At 46.2% G+C, this 17223-nt stretch overlaps 1 protein-coding gene across 1 annotated transcript in view; it reads left to right on the forward strand.

Moving 5' to 3' along the window:
- The first annotated feature begins 5743 nt into the window (after positions 1 to 5743).
- Positions 5744 to 17223, forward strand: part of LOC122558195 (calcium-responsive transactivator-like) — a 42987-nt gene continuing 31507 nt past the window's right edge. Inside the window, exons 1-2 of the mRNA XM_043706515.2 lie at positions 5744 to 5882; positions 9342 to 9418. Coding sequence (XP_043562450.1) covers positions 5814 to 5882; positions 9342 to 9418 — 146 coding nt within the window. The 5' untranslated portion in view covers positions 5744 to 5813. The remainder of the gene's footprint in view (positions 5883 to 9341; positions 9419 to 17223) is intronic.

Genomic DNA, 17223 nt, shown 5'->3' on the forward strand with positions numbered 1-17223 from the left:
CAGGAGGAGCGGTTCCACCATAGAACACACCAGATGGCCTCCTTCTTTAGAGACCGCAATTTCCCTTCCCACGTGGTTAAAGATGCCCTCCAAAGCATCTCATCCACATCCTGCACCTCCGCCTCAGACCCAACCCCTCCAACCGCAACAAGGACAGAACGCCCCTGGTGCTCACCTTCCACCCTACCAACCTTCGCATAAACCAAATCATCCACCGACATTTCCGCCACCTCCAAACAGACCCCACCACCAGGGATATATTTCCCTCCCCACCCCTCTCCGCCTTCCGCAAAGACCGTTCCCTCCGTGACTACCTGGTCAGGTCCACGCCCCCCTACGACCCACCCTCCCATCCTGGCACTTTCCCCTGCCACCGCAGGAACTGTAAAACCTGCGCCCACACCTCCTCCCTCACCTCTATCCAAGGCCCCAAAGGAGCTTTCCACATCCATCAAAGTTTTACCTGCACATCCACTAATATCATCTATTGTATCCGTTGCTCCCGATGCGGTCTCCTCTACATTGGGGAGACTGGGCGCCTCCTAGCAGAGCGCTTTAGGGAACATCTCAGAGACACCCGCACCAATCAACCAAATCGCCCAGTGGCTCAACATTTCAACTCCCCCTCCCACTCTGCCGAGGATATGGAGGTGCTGGGCCTCCTCCACCGCCGCTTCCTCACCACCAGACGCCTGGAGGAAGAACGCCTCATCTTCCGCCTCGGAACACTTCAACCCCAGGGCATCAATGTGGATTTCAACAGTTTCCTCATTTCCCCTTCCCCCACCTCATCCTAGCTTCTAACCTCCAGCAACTCGATCCCCTGACCTGTCCGGACTTGTCCGACCTGCCCAGCTCCTTTTCCACCTATCCACTCCACCCTCTCCTCCCTGACCTATCACCTTCATCTCCTTCCCCACTGACCTATTGTACTCTATGCCACTCTCTCCCCACCCCCACCCTCCTCTAGCTTATCTCTCCACACTTCAGGCTCTCTGCCTTTATTCCTGATGAAGGGCTTTTGCCCGAAACGTTGATTTTGCCTGTCCTCGGATGCTGCCTGAATTGCTGTGCTCTTCCAGCACCACTGATCCAGAATCTGGTTTCCAGCATCTGCAGTCATTGTTTTTACCTCATAGATTTCAGTAAGGCATTTGATAATATTCCCCATGGTAGGCTATTGCACAAAATACAGAGGCTTGGGATTGAGGGTCATTTAGCTGTTTGGATCAGAAGTTGGCTCACTGAAAGAAGACAGAGAGTGGTGGTTGATGGGAAATGTTCATTCTGGAGTTCAGTTACTAGTGGTGTAACATGAGGATCTGTTTTGGGTCCACTGTTGTTTGTCATTTTTATACAGAGGAACCTCAATTATCCAAATAAGATGGGCAGGCACTATTTCATTCGGATAATTGATTATTTGGATAATTATTTCAATGCCTCTCCTCTGTGGCTTGGAGTTTTCTTAAGTTTCCTTTTTCCTTGCTCTACCTGCCTTGCTCCCCCTCTCTGTCTCAGGGTTTGTTTCTGAGCAGAGACACAGTTGTGTGTAAGGGACCTGCCGCATTGCTGAAGCCTCCCACCCACTTGCCACCCCCAGTCAGTTCAGTGGGATTGACATAGCGAGCACTTGCTATGTCCACTCCCCGTTCGGGAAACTAAGTAGCAGCACACCATGCACGAGCCCCCACTCCCCTCCAACATCCTGCCCGTCTGCCCCGTCCAACCCTGCCCCGGTCCGTGTGGGGAGAGCGTGGGCTGGAGGTCAGTCATTTGGAGACGGTGCCAAGGCTCCCATCGATGTCCAGGACTGTTCTCAGCAGCATTTCAGTAAGCCAAGTTCATTTTTAATCATTGTAAACAAAAGACATGATCAGTATTGAAACACCTCCTTGATGTTATGTTTCTGTTGGGACGTTGAGATTTCTTCGGATAATCTGAAATTCGGATAAATGAGGTTCCTCTGTAAATAACGGCATAGAAGGATGGGTTAGTCAAGTTGTGGATAGTGCTGAAGGATGTTGCAGGTTACAGAGGGACAAGGATAAGCTGCAGAACTGGGCTGAGAGATGGCAAATGGAGTTTCATGTGGAGAAGTGTGAGGTGATTAACTCTGAAAAGAGTAACAGGAATACAGAGTGGATGTAAGTTTGCTTGCTGAGCTAGAAGATTCACTTTCAGACGTTTTGTCACTGTACTTGGTAACATCATCAGTGAGCCTCGAGGTGAAGCACTGGTGTTCGTGACCCGCTTTCTCGAAACCTGAACACGTAAATAGAAAGCGGGTCACAAACACCAATGCTTCACTAGATGCTCACTGATGACATTACCCAGTAAGGTGACGAAACATCTGAAAACAAACCTTCCAGCTCAGCGAGCAAACCTACATCCAGAACCTCAACCTGAGCTACAAATCATCTCAAAACCCACTAAGGAATACAGAATACTGGGCTATGGGTAAGCTTCTTGATATTGTGGATGCGCAGAGGGATCTCAGTGTCCATGTGCACCGATCCTGAAAGTGGCCACCCAGGTTGATAGAGTTGTTAAGAAGGTGTATGGTGTGTTAGCTTTTATTGGTCAAGGGATTGAGTTTCAGAGCCATGGAATCATGCTGCAGATGTACAAAACTCTGGTGCAGCCACATTTGGAGTATAGCATATAGCTGTGGTCGCCACATTATGGGAAGGACGTGGAAGCATTGGAAAGGGTGCAGAGGAGATTTACTAGGATGTTGCCTGGTATGGAGGGAAGGTTCTATGAGGAAAGGCTGAGGGACTTGAGGCTGTTTTCGTTGGAGAGAAAAAGGTTAAGAGGTGACTTAAAAGAGGCATACAGGATGATCAGAGGATGAGCTAGGGTGGGCAGTGAGAGCCGTTTTCCTCTGATGTTGATAGCTAGCAGGAGGGGACATGGCGGTAAACTGAGGGGTGATAGATCTAGGACAGATGTCAGAGGTAGGTTCTTTACTCAGAGTAGTAAGGGTGTGGAACAGTAGTAGACTCACCAACTTTAAGGGCATTTAAATGGTCATTGGATAAATATATGGATGAAAATGTAAAGTGTAGGTTAGATGGGCTTCAGATTGACTTCACAGATCAGAGCAACATCGAGTGCCGAAGGGCCTGTACTGCACTGTATTGTTCTATGTTCTATCAGGAACCCCTCAGCCTCCAACACTCTGGCGAATACAATCAAAGTTTGTCCAACCTCTCCTTAAAGCCAATGCACTCCAATCCAATTAACGTCCTGGTAAACTTTTTTTGCACCCTCTCCAAAGTCTCCACATTCTTCCTATAGTGTGGTGGTCAGAACAGCACACAATACTCCAAATGTGGCTGAACTGCAATTCTAGCCTGAGTACCATACTCCTGTGCACTCAAACACTAAAGCAAACTAACTGCTCACTCTGGGTTTTTTAATTCATTCACGAATGAGGGTGTCACTGGCTTGACCAGCATTTACTGCCCAACCCTAATTGCCCAGCGTGGAGCTAAGAGTCAACCATATTGCTGTGGGTCTGGAGTCATATGTAGGCCAGATCAGGTAAGAATAGCAGTTTCCTTCCCTAAAGGTCATTTAGTGAACCAAGTGGGTCTTTTCGATAATGGACTCCTGGTCATTATTAGACCCTTAATTCCAGATGTTTATTGGCATAGTGTAGCAAGATTCACACTGGGGTCCCCAGAACATTAGTTTGGATTTCTGGATTTACAGTCCAGTGATAATACGACCAGCCTGTGCTCACACAGGCACCTTCCATATCTTCAAGATGAAGTTCAGGAGTTAGAAGTTCATGGCTGTTATGGACAGTCCCAGCAGTGACAGACTGGAATGCCACACCACCATCATTGCTCGAGAACTCAGGTGCTACAATTCTGACATCACCGCCCTGACTGAAACCTGGTGAGGATAGGGGTGGGGCGGTGGGGCAGGGGAAGGTCAACTCAGAGAGCAAAGTGGGGGCTACACCATTAGAAAGGCAAGGCTGAAGTAGAGGCCCACATCCATGGAATCAGCATCACCATCACAGGTGAACCAACACAGAGACTCCCCCCTGCAGAATAAGTGAACACCTCATGACACTCAGTCTCCCCCTTGCTGGGATCCAGAATGTCCCGGTATTCAGTGCATATGCACCAAAGATTGGTGCAGCAGCTGGGGACAAGGAGGAATTCTACTCTAGCCTTGACCAATCTGTCTCAGACAGTATCCCCACTGAGGCACTGAAGTATAAAGGCAAACAGCTCCTGCTGCAGCAACACACCCTTGTCTGCTTTATCTGGAAGGAGGAGAGCTTCCAGGGAAAGCTTGAAGATGCCACAGTCATGAGCATTTTCAAAACAAGGGTAACTACAAGGGAATCTCCCTACTGCCAACTCCTGGAAAGGTTATCACCAAAGTCCTCCTCAACCATCTCCTCCCTGTGGCTGAGGAACTCCTCCCAGAATCGCAGTGTGGCCTTTGACCATGGAGTTGCAAACAGACATGATTTTCACTGTGCGACAGCTGCAGTAGAAATGCAGAAAAAAGAACCTAACCCTGTAAAGTACCTTTTTTCAACCATACAAAAGTCTTTGACGCCATCAACCAGGAAGCATTATGGAGCGTCCTTCTCTACTTAGGTTGTATGATGAAGTTTGTCCCCATCCTTCACCTGCTCCACGACAACGTGGAAGCTGTGGCAAGGATAAATGGCTCCACCACTGACTCGTTCCACGTTCGGATCAGTATCCAGCAGGGCTGCATCATTGCCCCAACATTGTTAGAATATAAGAACTAGGAGCAGGAGCAGGCCATCTGGCCCTTTCAATAAGATCATGGCTGATCTATTTGTGGACTCAGATCCACTTACCCGTGCTCTCACCGAATCCCTTAATTCCATCATTGTTAACAAAAAATCTACCTTAGCTTTAAAAACATTTGCTGACATAGGGCAACTACTTCACTGGGCAGGGAATTCCATAGACTTACAATCCTCTGGGTGAAGGAAGGAGGGAGTGCATGAGAGAGAGAGAGGGAGGGAGAGAAAGAGAGGGAGAGAGGGAGAGGGAGAGAGAGAGACAGAGACGGGGGAAGGAGGGAGGGAGTGTGTGAGAGAGAGGGAGAGACAGAGAAGGGGGAAGGAGGGAGGGAGTGTGAGAGAGAGAGGGAGAGACAGAGACGGGGGAAGGAGGGAGGGAGTGTGTGAGGGAGAGACAGAGACGGGGGAAGGAGGGAGGGAGTGTGTGAGGGAGAGACAGAGACGGGGGAAGGAGGGAGGGAGTGTGTGAGAGAGAGAGAGAGAGACGGGAGAAGGAGAGAGGGAGTGTGTGTGAGAGAGGGAGAGACGGGGGAAGGAGAGAGGGAGTGTGAGAGAGAGAGAGGGAGAGACGGGGGAAGGAGAGAGGGAGTGTGTGTGACAGAGAGAGAGAGACGGGGGAAGGAGAGAGGGAGTGTGTGAGAGAGAGAGAGACGGGGAAGGAGAGAGGGAGTGTGTGTGAGAGAGAGACGGGGAAGGAGAGAGGGAGTGTGTGAGAGAGAGAGAGACGGGGAAGGAGAGAGGGAGTGTGTGTGAGAGAGAGACGGGGAAGGAGAGAGGGAGTGTGTGTGAGAGAGAGACGGGGAAGGAGAGAGGGAGTGTGTGTGAGAGGGAGAGACGGGGGAAGGAGAGAGGGAGTGTGTGAGGGAGAGAGGAGGGGCGGGGAGATGCGGAGAGTGTGAGTGAGGGAGAGAAGAGGGACAGGGAGAAGGAGGGAGGGAGTGTGAGAGAGAGGGGGGAGGGAGGGAGTGTGTGTGAGAGACGCCCCGGGGGCCGGGCCCTCCTCCGCGGGATGTCGGTGGTGTTCGTGCCGCAGAGACTGCGGGGCAAGTGCGAGATTAACCAGGCGACCATCCAGAAGGTGGGCCCGGGCTCTGGGGCCGGGAACCGGGCGGGGCCTGAGGCCTGGGATCCGGGATCCGGGCCCCGCGGGGCGGGCGGGAGGCCTCGTGAAGCCGCGGCTCCGGTTGTTGTGCGGATCCCGGGCGTGTCCCTGAAGCCGCGGAGAGGGAGGCCGGGCCGGGCCGGGCCGGGCTCGGTTCCAGCTGGTTTCCATGTTGTTTTGTTTCTGTTTCAGTTGGATGTTGTTAATGTTTGTATTTTGGGGGCGGTTTGATCCGCTCACCCGCCCGCACTCACTCTGTCCCGCTCCACCGGCGGCGACTCAAAATATTTACCCGGTTCGTGCGCCCGCCCTCTCGGCAGCAGGTCAGTCAGCGGGCCAGCACAGGCGAGTTGGACTGAAGGGCCTGTTTCTGTGCTGTCTGACTCTGAGTTACCTGTTTCTCCCCAGTGTCTGGATTCTCCTGCTATTCCATCATTTTCACTGGAATGTACAAGCTTCTCAAGTCTGGCTGAAAAGTTTAAGCTGCTTTCCAAACAAATTGAAATTTTGGGGAGTGTACAATCTGACCTCTTCCACCAGGCTTGATGCAGTGTGTTATTTTAATATAGCTGCTCAGATCTCTGTAACCTGTGAACAAGCTGCTCAGTCATATTAAAGCTGCTGTGCTGTATGCACCTGATCTTAAGCAACGGGAGTAGGTGAAACCATGCAGTTCCTGAGCCTGTTCTGTCATGGAATAAATGCATGGATCTAAATTGCTTAATTTCCCATGGTATTCCAATGTTCCTTGATGTCAAGAGTGCCTAAAAAAGTATCAACTATCATCAATACTTCTCTGTATCCATACTTCTCTTGGGTAGAGGGTTCCAAAGATTCATCACCTTTTGTATTTTGAGCCCTTTGAGAATTTTCTTCTCATTTTCTATCTGAAACCTTTTATCGAATTGAGATCATAACCCTAATGTCTATATTATCCATCCAGGGGAAACAGCCTCTCACTTAACCTGCACTATTAGCTCCCTTTCTTTCCCAGGGACCCCTCTCCCCAACTATAGCATAAATGCTGACCCCTCCACACCATGTCAGCTCTGATGAAGAGTCACCTAGACTCCATATTAGCTTGTTCCCTCTCCACAGATGCTGCCTGACCCACTGTGATCTCCAGCACTTTTTGTTTTCAGAAATAACCAGTCTGACTCCCCTGCCCCCGCCCCCACCCGAATTTTGTATTTCATTAAGAATCTCAAGCCAACTGGGGACTCTGATAAATACCAGCCTTGTTGACAACACGCATATCCTGCAAATGAATAAAAATACTGCAGAATGGGAAAGAGTGGATTATATCTGAGACCTTACAGGTTAGATTGGATACTGCACACAGCCTGATCAGCTCTACCCCAACTGTATAGCACAAAGAGACCAGTCAACCCTATGTGCTTGTGCTACCTGACCCTTTGACCTCCTGCCTTTTCCAGGGTTTTGACTTGCAACTGTGAAACTTGAACTCATAATTCAGGCAGACAATGCCAGTACAGTTCTGAAAGAGTGCTACACTGTCAGAGATGCCGCCTTTCACATCAGACATCAACTTGAAGCCTTGTTTCCCCCTTCAGGTGAATACAAAAAGTCCCATGGCCATTAGTTAGAAGAAGCATAGGGGTTTCATAGAACATAGAAGAATACAGCGCAGTACAGGCCCTTTGGCCCTCGATGTTGCGCCGATCCAAGCCCACCTAACCTATACTAACCCACTATCCTCCATATACCTATCCAATGCCCGCTTAAATGCCCATAAAGAGGGAGAGTCCACCACTGCTACTGGCAGGGCATTCCATGAACTTACGACTCGCTGAGTGAAGAACCTACCCCTAACTTCAGTCCTATATCTACCCCCCTTTAATTTAAAGCTATGCCCCCTTGTAATACACGACTCCATACGCGGGAAAAGGTTCACACTGTCAACCCTATCTAACCCCCTAATCATCTTGTACACGCTTTCATTCTAGTTTCTACTGTAACACAGGAAAAGGCCTTTCGGGTAAAACGAAGGACTGTCCAGCTCTTCAGATGGAAGTTTAAACAAAAATTCTGTGGTCAACATTCCTTCTGAAGCTGTTGCCAAAATCCATATGAACTGGATAGTCATCATCTCAATTTTTAGGTCTTACTATGTCCAAATTGACTGTCATATTTTCTCACAAAGGAATAGTGGCTACAACTGAAAAGGAATTCATTGTAAGCTTTTCATTCATAAAGACAATACTGATTAAAAGAAGCTGATCCAATTGTGTGATGCATCTTAAAACTGTCTCAGCTTCCCGTACTGCAGTGTGGAACGTTGCCTGACTTGTTTGTTCCCTAGCTCAGGAATGCAGAGGAATATTATCGTATGTTTTATTGTTCTTCATGACTGACCAAGACTCACCTAGTTTGCAGGCTTCCTGATTGAAGCTGTCCTGATGGAGTTAGCAGTGGATTGAGATTGCCCCATTTGTGCTCTTTGTTGTGTAAAAATTTGATTACTTTTATTACAGTTCATGTGCTGGATATCAAGCCCTGCTATTCCTGATGTTTCACAGAAGTTAAAGATTTTTAAAAGTATGCCAATTTCCCCAATTTACCTACTTTAGATCCAGCTTGACAAAGCATAGACTGGGCTTCTGTGCTCAACAAAAATTGCAGGTTGTTACAGGTAATTGGGCTGTAGCTATAGGTGAGAAATTATGAAATGTTGGCATAAAACTCTCCTAATTAAAACTCATCCCCATATAAACATCACCCCCCCAACCCCCTGCACTTATTTTATGATTTTTATACTGGTTCTCAGTTGATCTTCAGGTGGTTTCTCTGGTTTATCGGAGGCACAGGGTGCCTGGTTGACCTCACAGCAGTCTCTGACTTATCAATGAGCAGTCACAGCTGACAGTACTGCTGAGGAGAAGCTAGTGGTTTTGGTAAACACAGTGGTAGTACCCCTACCTCTAGGCCAGGAAGCCTGAGTTAAACTCCCACCTGCTCCAGAGCTGTGTCATTAACACACCTGAACAGGTTGATTAAAAATATCTAAACTGGTTTTCTTCAGGCTTTGCATGCAGAGAACAGAGAGAGGTCCTGAGCTGGTACAGATATGATTTCTCTTCTGTATCTTGTTCACAGCCCCAAACTGTTCAGTTCTCTGAGAACCAGTCACATAGATGCTGGCTTCAGATTGTCTGCAACCACACATAGACAGACAGATGTGTAAACTGTGCTTCTAATGAGTTAAAAACAATGACTGCAGATGCTGGAAACCAGATTCTGGATTAGTGGTGCTGGAAGAGCACAGAGTGCCAGCTTGGGACAGTTCTCTAGCCATCCATGATTTTAAAATTGGTCTTTCTCATTTCAGTCTGCAATGAAAAATACAGAAAAATAAAAAGAGAGAGATTTTAAACTTTGAAGGTGTCACTAACTAATAATATTGTCTGGTTTCAGTTACTTGATGAAAACAACCAATTAATTCAGTGCATTGTGGAGTATCAGAACAATGGAAAGGCTGCAGAGTGCACTCAGTAAGTCTTTTATTTTCTGGTTTAATAGCAAGGAAGGGAGAAAAAATTAGTCGTGTGGACTGGGCTGGGTGAAAATTTAATTGGATAAGTCTGAAATATTTATTTACGATAAGTATAAAGCACAAGTTGCAACAAAGTAGTAAGACAGAGTGTACTAATATTAATATGCACGTGGATGAAATATCTTGGTGATGGAATATTAAAGTTGCCATGGGTTCTCCGATCGTTTGTGATGCTTGGTTTTGGTTAATTGTGGGACGTCCTTTGGTCAGGGTGTAAGAAGGAAATTTTCATACCCTGTTTTAAATAACATTATTTACTCTTTTGGATTTTGATGTTACCAATTTCAGATGATTTCTCGTGAGGTGTGGCTCTTCCCACACACCTCCACATTTTTTAACAAAGTGTGTAAATTAAGGTCTCAAGGTACATTCTATTTATTTGTGTCTTTGGTCAATTCACACAATAAAACTCATTATTTTGAATTAAATAAACCAAGTCGTAAACTAAGCCACAGAAATAGTCTTTTTTTAGAATCAGAGGTATTTGGAAGTGTTGTGGTTGAGGTGTCATTTGATTGTGTGCTTATTGCCAGTTCTTTTTCTAAAAAAAACTGTTCCATTAGTTCCATTGCCCTGCTTTTTCCCCACAGCCCTGCATATTTATCTTGCACACTATTTCACCTCCCTTGGATATCGCACTGGAAACCAAGCTCTGCTACTCCCAGAATTGTCACAACAGTCAAACTATGCACTGTAAAGCCCCCAATTTACTGCTCAAATAAAGCCAGACCACAGACCAGGATTTTGAACAGGGCAAATGCTGGAGATCAGAGTCTAGATTAGAGTCTCAGATGCTGCCTGACCAGCTGTGCTTTTCCAGCACTACTCTAATCTAGACTTTTGTATTTAACAAACCACTATTTGTTATGAATAAAATGTTCTCACTACAGATAAACAACTGTGAACTGTAAACTCCTTTCTAAAACCTCCCGACATACACACACATGAGGAAACAATTGGTATTATGGGTGGAAGAACTGGGGAAGCAATTCAGTGATGCCAGTGCACAGAGTTCACTGAAATGATCATTTGCTTGCCAGTATGTTCTGTTCTTCAATCTGCTTCAGGTTTTTCTACTTTGCAGGAGGCATAAGTAATTGATTAACTGCAAAGTCTCTTAGTTAGTGGTTAAAGGCAATAGCTTACAGCAATTGTTGAGGGAAAAATAAACTGTCTTAGCTACTTAGCTGGGGAGGAAGCCACACCATCTGGCTTTGCGGCAGTCTGAACGTTACTCAGCTATCGTACACACCCACAATCCGATCGTAGTTGTCAGGCTTTTGTCATCCACAGCTGCTCACAAAAGCCAAACAACAATGTGTTACTGACCAAACCTCAGTGTATACCTGTCCGTTCCAGTGCTGACCCAACTACAAATAGCCCCTCCCACTGCTGCTTAAACAAAGCAGTGATGTAAATACAATTTATAATGAGGTTCAGTGAGTTGCAGCAATTCCTTCCAGTGTCCGTGGTTTTAAAACAGTCTTTTTCCCATTTCAGTCCACAGTCAAAATACTGACAAATAAAGAAATACATCTTTACACCACCTTGAAAGCTGTAATTAAATCGGCTTTGCCATCCTTTCATATAGTGAATTCCAGATCACAACCTTGTGTTTTAAAAAAAATTAACATCATTTTTTATGCCAATTACCTTAAATCTCTGGTTACCAACAGTCCAGCCACTGAAAAGAAGCTGTCAGTACTTTTTTTTTAGATTAGATTAGATTAGATTACTAACAGTGTGGAAACAGGCCCTTCGGCCCAACAAGTCCACACCGCCCCGCCAAAGCGCAATCCACCCATACCCCTACATGTACCCCTTACCTAACACTACGGGCAATTTAGCATGGCCAATTCACCTAACCTGCACATCTTTGGACTGTGGGAGGAAACCGGAGCACCCGGAGGAAACCCACGCAGACACGGGGAGAACGTGCAGACTCCACACAGTCAGTCGCCTGAGGCGGGAATTGAACCCGGGTGTCTGGCGCTGTGAGGCAGCAGTGCTAACCACTGTGCCACCATGCCGCACTGTTTTGAATATGAATACCTCCTGTTAAATCTTCACTTGACCTTCATTAGTCTGAGAAGAGCAATCCCACTTGCTGCAAACCCTTGAGAAAATTAACATCTCTTATCACTGGTACCCTTATAATAAATCTCTTCTGTATCCTCCAAACCTTGACATCAAAAGATAGAATCTGATCTTTCAATGAAGGAATTCAAGCCCAAATCATTGATTTATTTAAAATGCATATACATTTGGATATTTTACAAATCTTTGCCTCAGATCCACACATCCTTCAGCAAATACCAAAGATCACATAGTAGGAGCAAATTGCTACAGATACTGGAATCTGTACTGGAAACAACAAATGCTGGAGATCACAGCAGGTCAGACAGCATCCATAGAGCAAGCTAACGTATCAAGTCTAGATGACTCTTCATCAGAGATGAACTCTGATGAAGACTCATTGAGATTTGAAATGTTAGCATGCTTTCTCTCCATGGATGCTGCCTGACCCACTGTGATCTCCAGCATTTGTTGTCTTCTGCACTGAAGATCACACAATCCTTACACCTCTGGGACTTAGAGTTAGAATCTCCTTTAAACCAAAAGGATTCATGTTTCTTACTTGAGGGTTGTCATATAATTAATGTGGCGTGTCTGAACACAAAACAGAACCAGCAGGTTTCTTTAAAACTAACAATCAGGTTGAGAAAGGCTGGACAATGGCAGTTTAATCTGAGATGGATGGACAGGCATTACTGGAAGAAATAGTTAAAGGTTAGCCCAGATTTATTGATTTATTATTGTTGCATGTTTTGTACAGGCAAATTGTACCATACAGAGTGCATCAGGGTAGCAGAACAGAGTACAGAATACAGGGTTACAGCCGCAGCGAAGGTGCAGAGAGAAAGAGAGGTCAGCATTAATATTTGAGAGGTCTGTTCATAAATCTGATGACAGTGGGGAAGAAGCTGTTCTTGAATGTATTTGTACATATATTCAAACTTTTATGTCTTCTGTCTGAGTGTGGAAGGGAGTGTAACCAGGGTCATTGATTATGTTGGTTGCTTTCCCAAGGCAGATTTCTGGGTTCCAGAATGGAAATGCTTCTAATTCATCAACTTATGTTAGTTGTCCACCCACACTTGCAGCAATAAGAATGAACAACACTGGCTTTAAGACAGCACTTGTATAATGTTATGCTTTGCAACCAGTGAAGTGCTCCCAAGGCGTAGTCCCTGTTGTAATGTTGGAAATGCACCAACTGATTTGTATGCAGCAAATTCCCTCAAACAGCAATGTGATAATTACCAGAAAATCTGTTTTAGTGCTGTTGGTTAAGAAATAAATATTGGTCAGGACACCAGGCAGAATCTCCCAGCGAGGCAAAAGTGAGTGCTGGAGATCAGAGTCGAGAGAGTGGTGCTGGAAAAGCACAGTCAGTCAGGCAGCATCCAAGGAGCAGGAGAATCAATGTTTTGGGCCGGAGCCCTTCATTAGGAATGAGGCTGGGAGCCTCTGGAGTGGAGAGATAAATGGGAGGGGTTGGGCCTGGGGTGGGAGGTAGCTGAGAGTGCAATAGGTGGATGGAGGTGGGGATAATGGTGATCGGTCAGAGAGGAGGGTGGAGTGGATAGGTGGGAAGGGAGATTGGCAGGTAGGACAGGTCATGAGGGCGGTGCCGAGTTGGAAGGTTGGATCTGGGATAAGGTGCGGTCAGGGGAAATGAGGAAACTGGGGAAATCCACATTGATGCCATGGAGTTGGAGGGTCCTGAGGTGCAAGTTGAGGTGTTTTTCCTCCAGACGTCAGGTGGTTAGGGTTTGGTGAAGGAGGAGGCCCAGGACCTGCGTGTCCTTGGCAGAGTGGGAGGGGGTGATGAATTGTTCAGCCACAGGGCAGTGGGGTTGGTTGGTGCGGGTGTCCCACAGCTGCTCTTTGAAATGCTGGCAGCTGAATCTTTTTTACATCTGTCTGAGAAGGCAGTAAGATCTCCATTTAACATATAGTTGATAGACAGCTCGTTTCACAATACTGGACTCCGTCAGTGCTGCTATGGAATCTTAACCAAGATTATAGGATCAGGTCTCTTGAGTCGGGCTTGGACAGGTGACCTTGTAACTTAGAGAAGAAAGTACAACCCTTGGAACCACTCTGACACTACTCTTGTCATCTTTATTGTCCCTCACCTCCCACTCTGCTGACAAATCCACATTAGTTTCCAGTTACTCTCCTCTTGTTCTGATAGAACATACCCATTCATTGAGACACACTTCATTGTCTTCCTGCTGACCTCATACTTTCCATGTGAAAGTCTCTGCTATTTCACCTGCCAACCTGCAGTTGCTCTCTTTGGTCCACTCAGCTCCTTATTTTCCAATCCATAGCCAGTGAGACAAACATTCCCCTTTCATCTGTTTCTTTATGCTCATTTTAAAAAAAATTCACCCAGGGAATGAAGGTCCAGGACAGCAGTTCTTACCTATTTCGAACTGCCCTGGAGAAGGTGATGCTGAGTTGTCTTCTTGAATTTTGGGCAGTCCCTGGAGGGCAGGCTTACCCCGAGGACTGCTCAGGAAGTAATTCCAGGACATTTGGTCTAGCAGCAGTGAAGGAATGGCAATATAGTTCCAAGTCAGGATGGTGGTATTTGGAGGGAGCTTTCAGGTGCTGCCCTTTGTCCTTTTCAGTGGTAGAGGTCATCGGTGTAGAGGATATTTTTGATGGAGCTTGGTGAGTTGCTGCAGTGCATCTTGTAGATGCTGTATACTGTATCAATGGTGAAGGTGGCGGATGGGGTGCCAATCATATGGGATACTTCAGTGGCAAATTTCCGAGACAGTGTAAAATGTTTTGTGTTGTTGGCTGCATCCATTCAGGCAAATGGGGCATTTTCCATCTCACTCCTGAGTTGTGCTTTGTGTCAAAATGCATTGGTGGTGGGGGCAGGAGGTGAGTTAATCGACAGAATTCCAGCCTATGACCAACGCTAGATCAGGGATAATTCAGGAAATCACAGGCCTATGAGCCTCACAGGTGTGGTACAGAAATTATTGGAAAAGATGCTCATGGACAAGATCTCTGCACCTTTAGAAGCAAATGGACTTCTTAGTGACATAGAGCATGGTTTGTGCGGGGAAGGTTGTGCCTCACCAACTTGATCGAGTTTTTTTAAGGAGGTGATGAAGATGATTGATGAGGGCAAAGCGGTTGGTGTTGTCTACAATGACTTCAGTAAAGCCTTTGACAAGGTCCCTCACGACAGATTGGTCGAAAAAGGTGAAGTCAAATGGTATCAGGGGTGAGCTGGCAAGATGGATACAGAACTGGCTTAGTCATAACGGAGAGAGGGAGCAGTGGAAGGATGCTTTTCGGAATGGAAGGTTGTGACTAGTGGTGTTCCACAGGGATCTGTACTGTTTGTGATGTACATGAATGATTTGGACAAAAACGTGCTGGTCTAATTAGTACGTTTGCAGACGATACAAAAGTTGCTGGAGTTATGGATAGTGAGGATTGTCAGGAGGTACAGCAGGATATAGATTAGGTGGAGGCATGGGCAGAAAAATGGCAGGTGAAATTTAATCTGGACAAATGTGAAGTGAAGCATTTTGGAAGGTCAAGTGCAGGTGGAATTTCTGCAGTGAATGGCCGAACCCTGAGGAGTACTGATATGCAGAGGGATACAGGTCCATACATCACTGAAGGTGTCAGTGTAGGTAGATAAGGTAGTAAAAAAAGGCTTACGGCAAGCTTGCCTTTATTAGAAGGGGCTTTGAGTGTAAGGATAGACAAGTTATGCTGCAGCTTTATAGAACTTTAGTTAGGCCACACTTGGAATATTGTGTACAGTTCTGGTCGCCATAGTACTGTAAGGATATGGATCCTTTGGAGAGGGTACAGAGAAGGTTTACCAGGATGTTGCCTGGTCTGGGGGATTTTCGCTCTGAAGAAAGGTTGGATAGACTGGGTTTGTTTTCACTGGAACGCAGGAGGTTGAGAGGCAACCTGATAGAAGTCTATAAGATTGTGAATGGGGTTTTCTCCCAGGATGGAGGATCAATTACTAGGAGGCGCAGATTCAAGGTGCGAGAGGGGAGTTTAAAAGAGATGTGTGAGGTAAGTTTTTCACACAAAAAGTGAGTGCCTGGAGCGCACTGCCAGAGGAGGTGGTGTTGGAAGCAGACACAACAGCAGCATTCAAGAAACACCTGAACCAATACATGAATAGGAACAGATGTGGATCCTGTAAGTGAAGACAGTTTTAGAATGGAAGAGCAAAATGTGGGGGTGCAGGTACGGAGGGCCGAAGGGCCTGTTCCTTTGTTGTCTTGTTCTTTGTAAGCTAGTATTTAATTCCAGATTTTTACTCTGTTCAAATTTTACCATCCGCTGTGGTGGGATTCAAGACCATGTTCCTAAATTTTAGCTGGGGTTCTGGATTAACAGTTCAATGATATTATTGTTATGCCCACCACCACCACCACCACCACCAAGATTCATTGAGCTGAATGGATTACTTCTGTTCCTAAGTCTTGTATCTTCTGTCACTGTGGCAGTAATATATTAGTTTTCCTTTGCCTTTGTACAGCTGCTGTTTATGCTCAGGCAGAGCCAGTTTCACATGGACTGGTCAGAATAAAACAATATCCACAACAATGGCTTCTCTCTCTGTCCCAGGCCATTGTCCTGACAGCACTCCAGTAATGTCAGCCAGACTGCTCCTTGCTGAATGTCATTGGTAATTATAGGTCAGCATGAAAATTGGTCCCATGGCACCTTTTCTCTGTATGTAGCCCCACGCTCTGCCTGACCTGGGGAGTGATCAGTGAGGACAGTGTTGAGAGGAACTTGCTTTGTGATGTTGATGTCTCATGGACAATACAAGCTTTGTTCCAGACGTGTCTGGACTTGACAGTAACATGATGCCAGCACATACGAGTGGTATCATTGTTTGTGTTTAATGCTGCACAGCAAGTTTCACTCTTCATACTTGCCTGGCAAGTTTATTAAATAAATTTCCTCCAATAGCCTTCCTCTTCATGCTGCTAAAATTGGGATTTCACAGCCTCACATTTTGCTTCTACCACTGTATGTGACCCATAGTCACTATCACTTGGTCAGTGGTCATGGAAAAGGTGAGAGGGTGGGGGGGGGGGAAGAGTTATCACTCAGTCCCTCTTGCTGTCCTACCCCCAGCTGTTTTCAGAATGATTCCTGTTGCCATGACATGTTCACTGCAGTTTGTAATAGACCGAGGATCCAGCCCCTGCGGCTGTAATTCAGTCCCAGACCCACAAGAGCACCTTACATCATTATCTGATTGAGAACATAATACTGCCTGAAACTGATTTGCATTTGTGTCCTGTCTTTGTAAAATAGTAACACTCCTTAGGGGACTTCATAGGTGTATCATCAAACCATATTTTAGAAATTAAAACAGAACTTGCCGGAAAAGCTCAGCAGGTCTGGCAGCATCTCTGCAGAGAAATCAAAGTTAACGTTTCGGGTCCAGTGATTATTTCTTTTGAACTGATGGTAGCTAGGAAAATATTGGCTCATATGCAGAAGATAGGGTGGGATGAGGAGGTAAGGAGTAAACAATAGGTAGGCATTAAGACCAGAGAGAGAGGAGAGCAGTTGGACAAAGGTGTCGATAATGATCTGGTTGGGAGGGTGAATAGCTGTGAGTGAGACTGTATAGGTAGTGTATAATGCCAGTTTGTGATA

This window comes from Chiloscyllium plagiosum, unplaced genomic scaffold (genome assembly GCF_037043375.1).
Source record: "Chiloscyllium plagiosum isolate Xiang-an unplaced genomic scaffold, Cpla_swu_hap1 HiC_scaffold_17, whole genome shotgun sequence".
NCBI lineage: Eukaryota > Metazoa > Chordata > Chondrichthyes > Orectolobiformes > Hemiscylliidae > Chiloscyllium > Chiloscyllium plagiosum.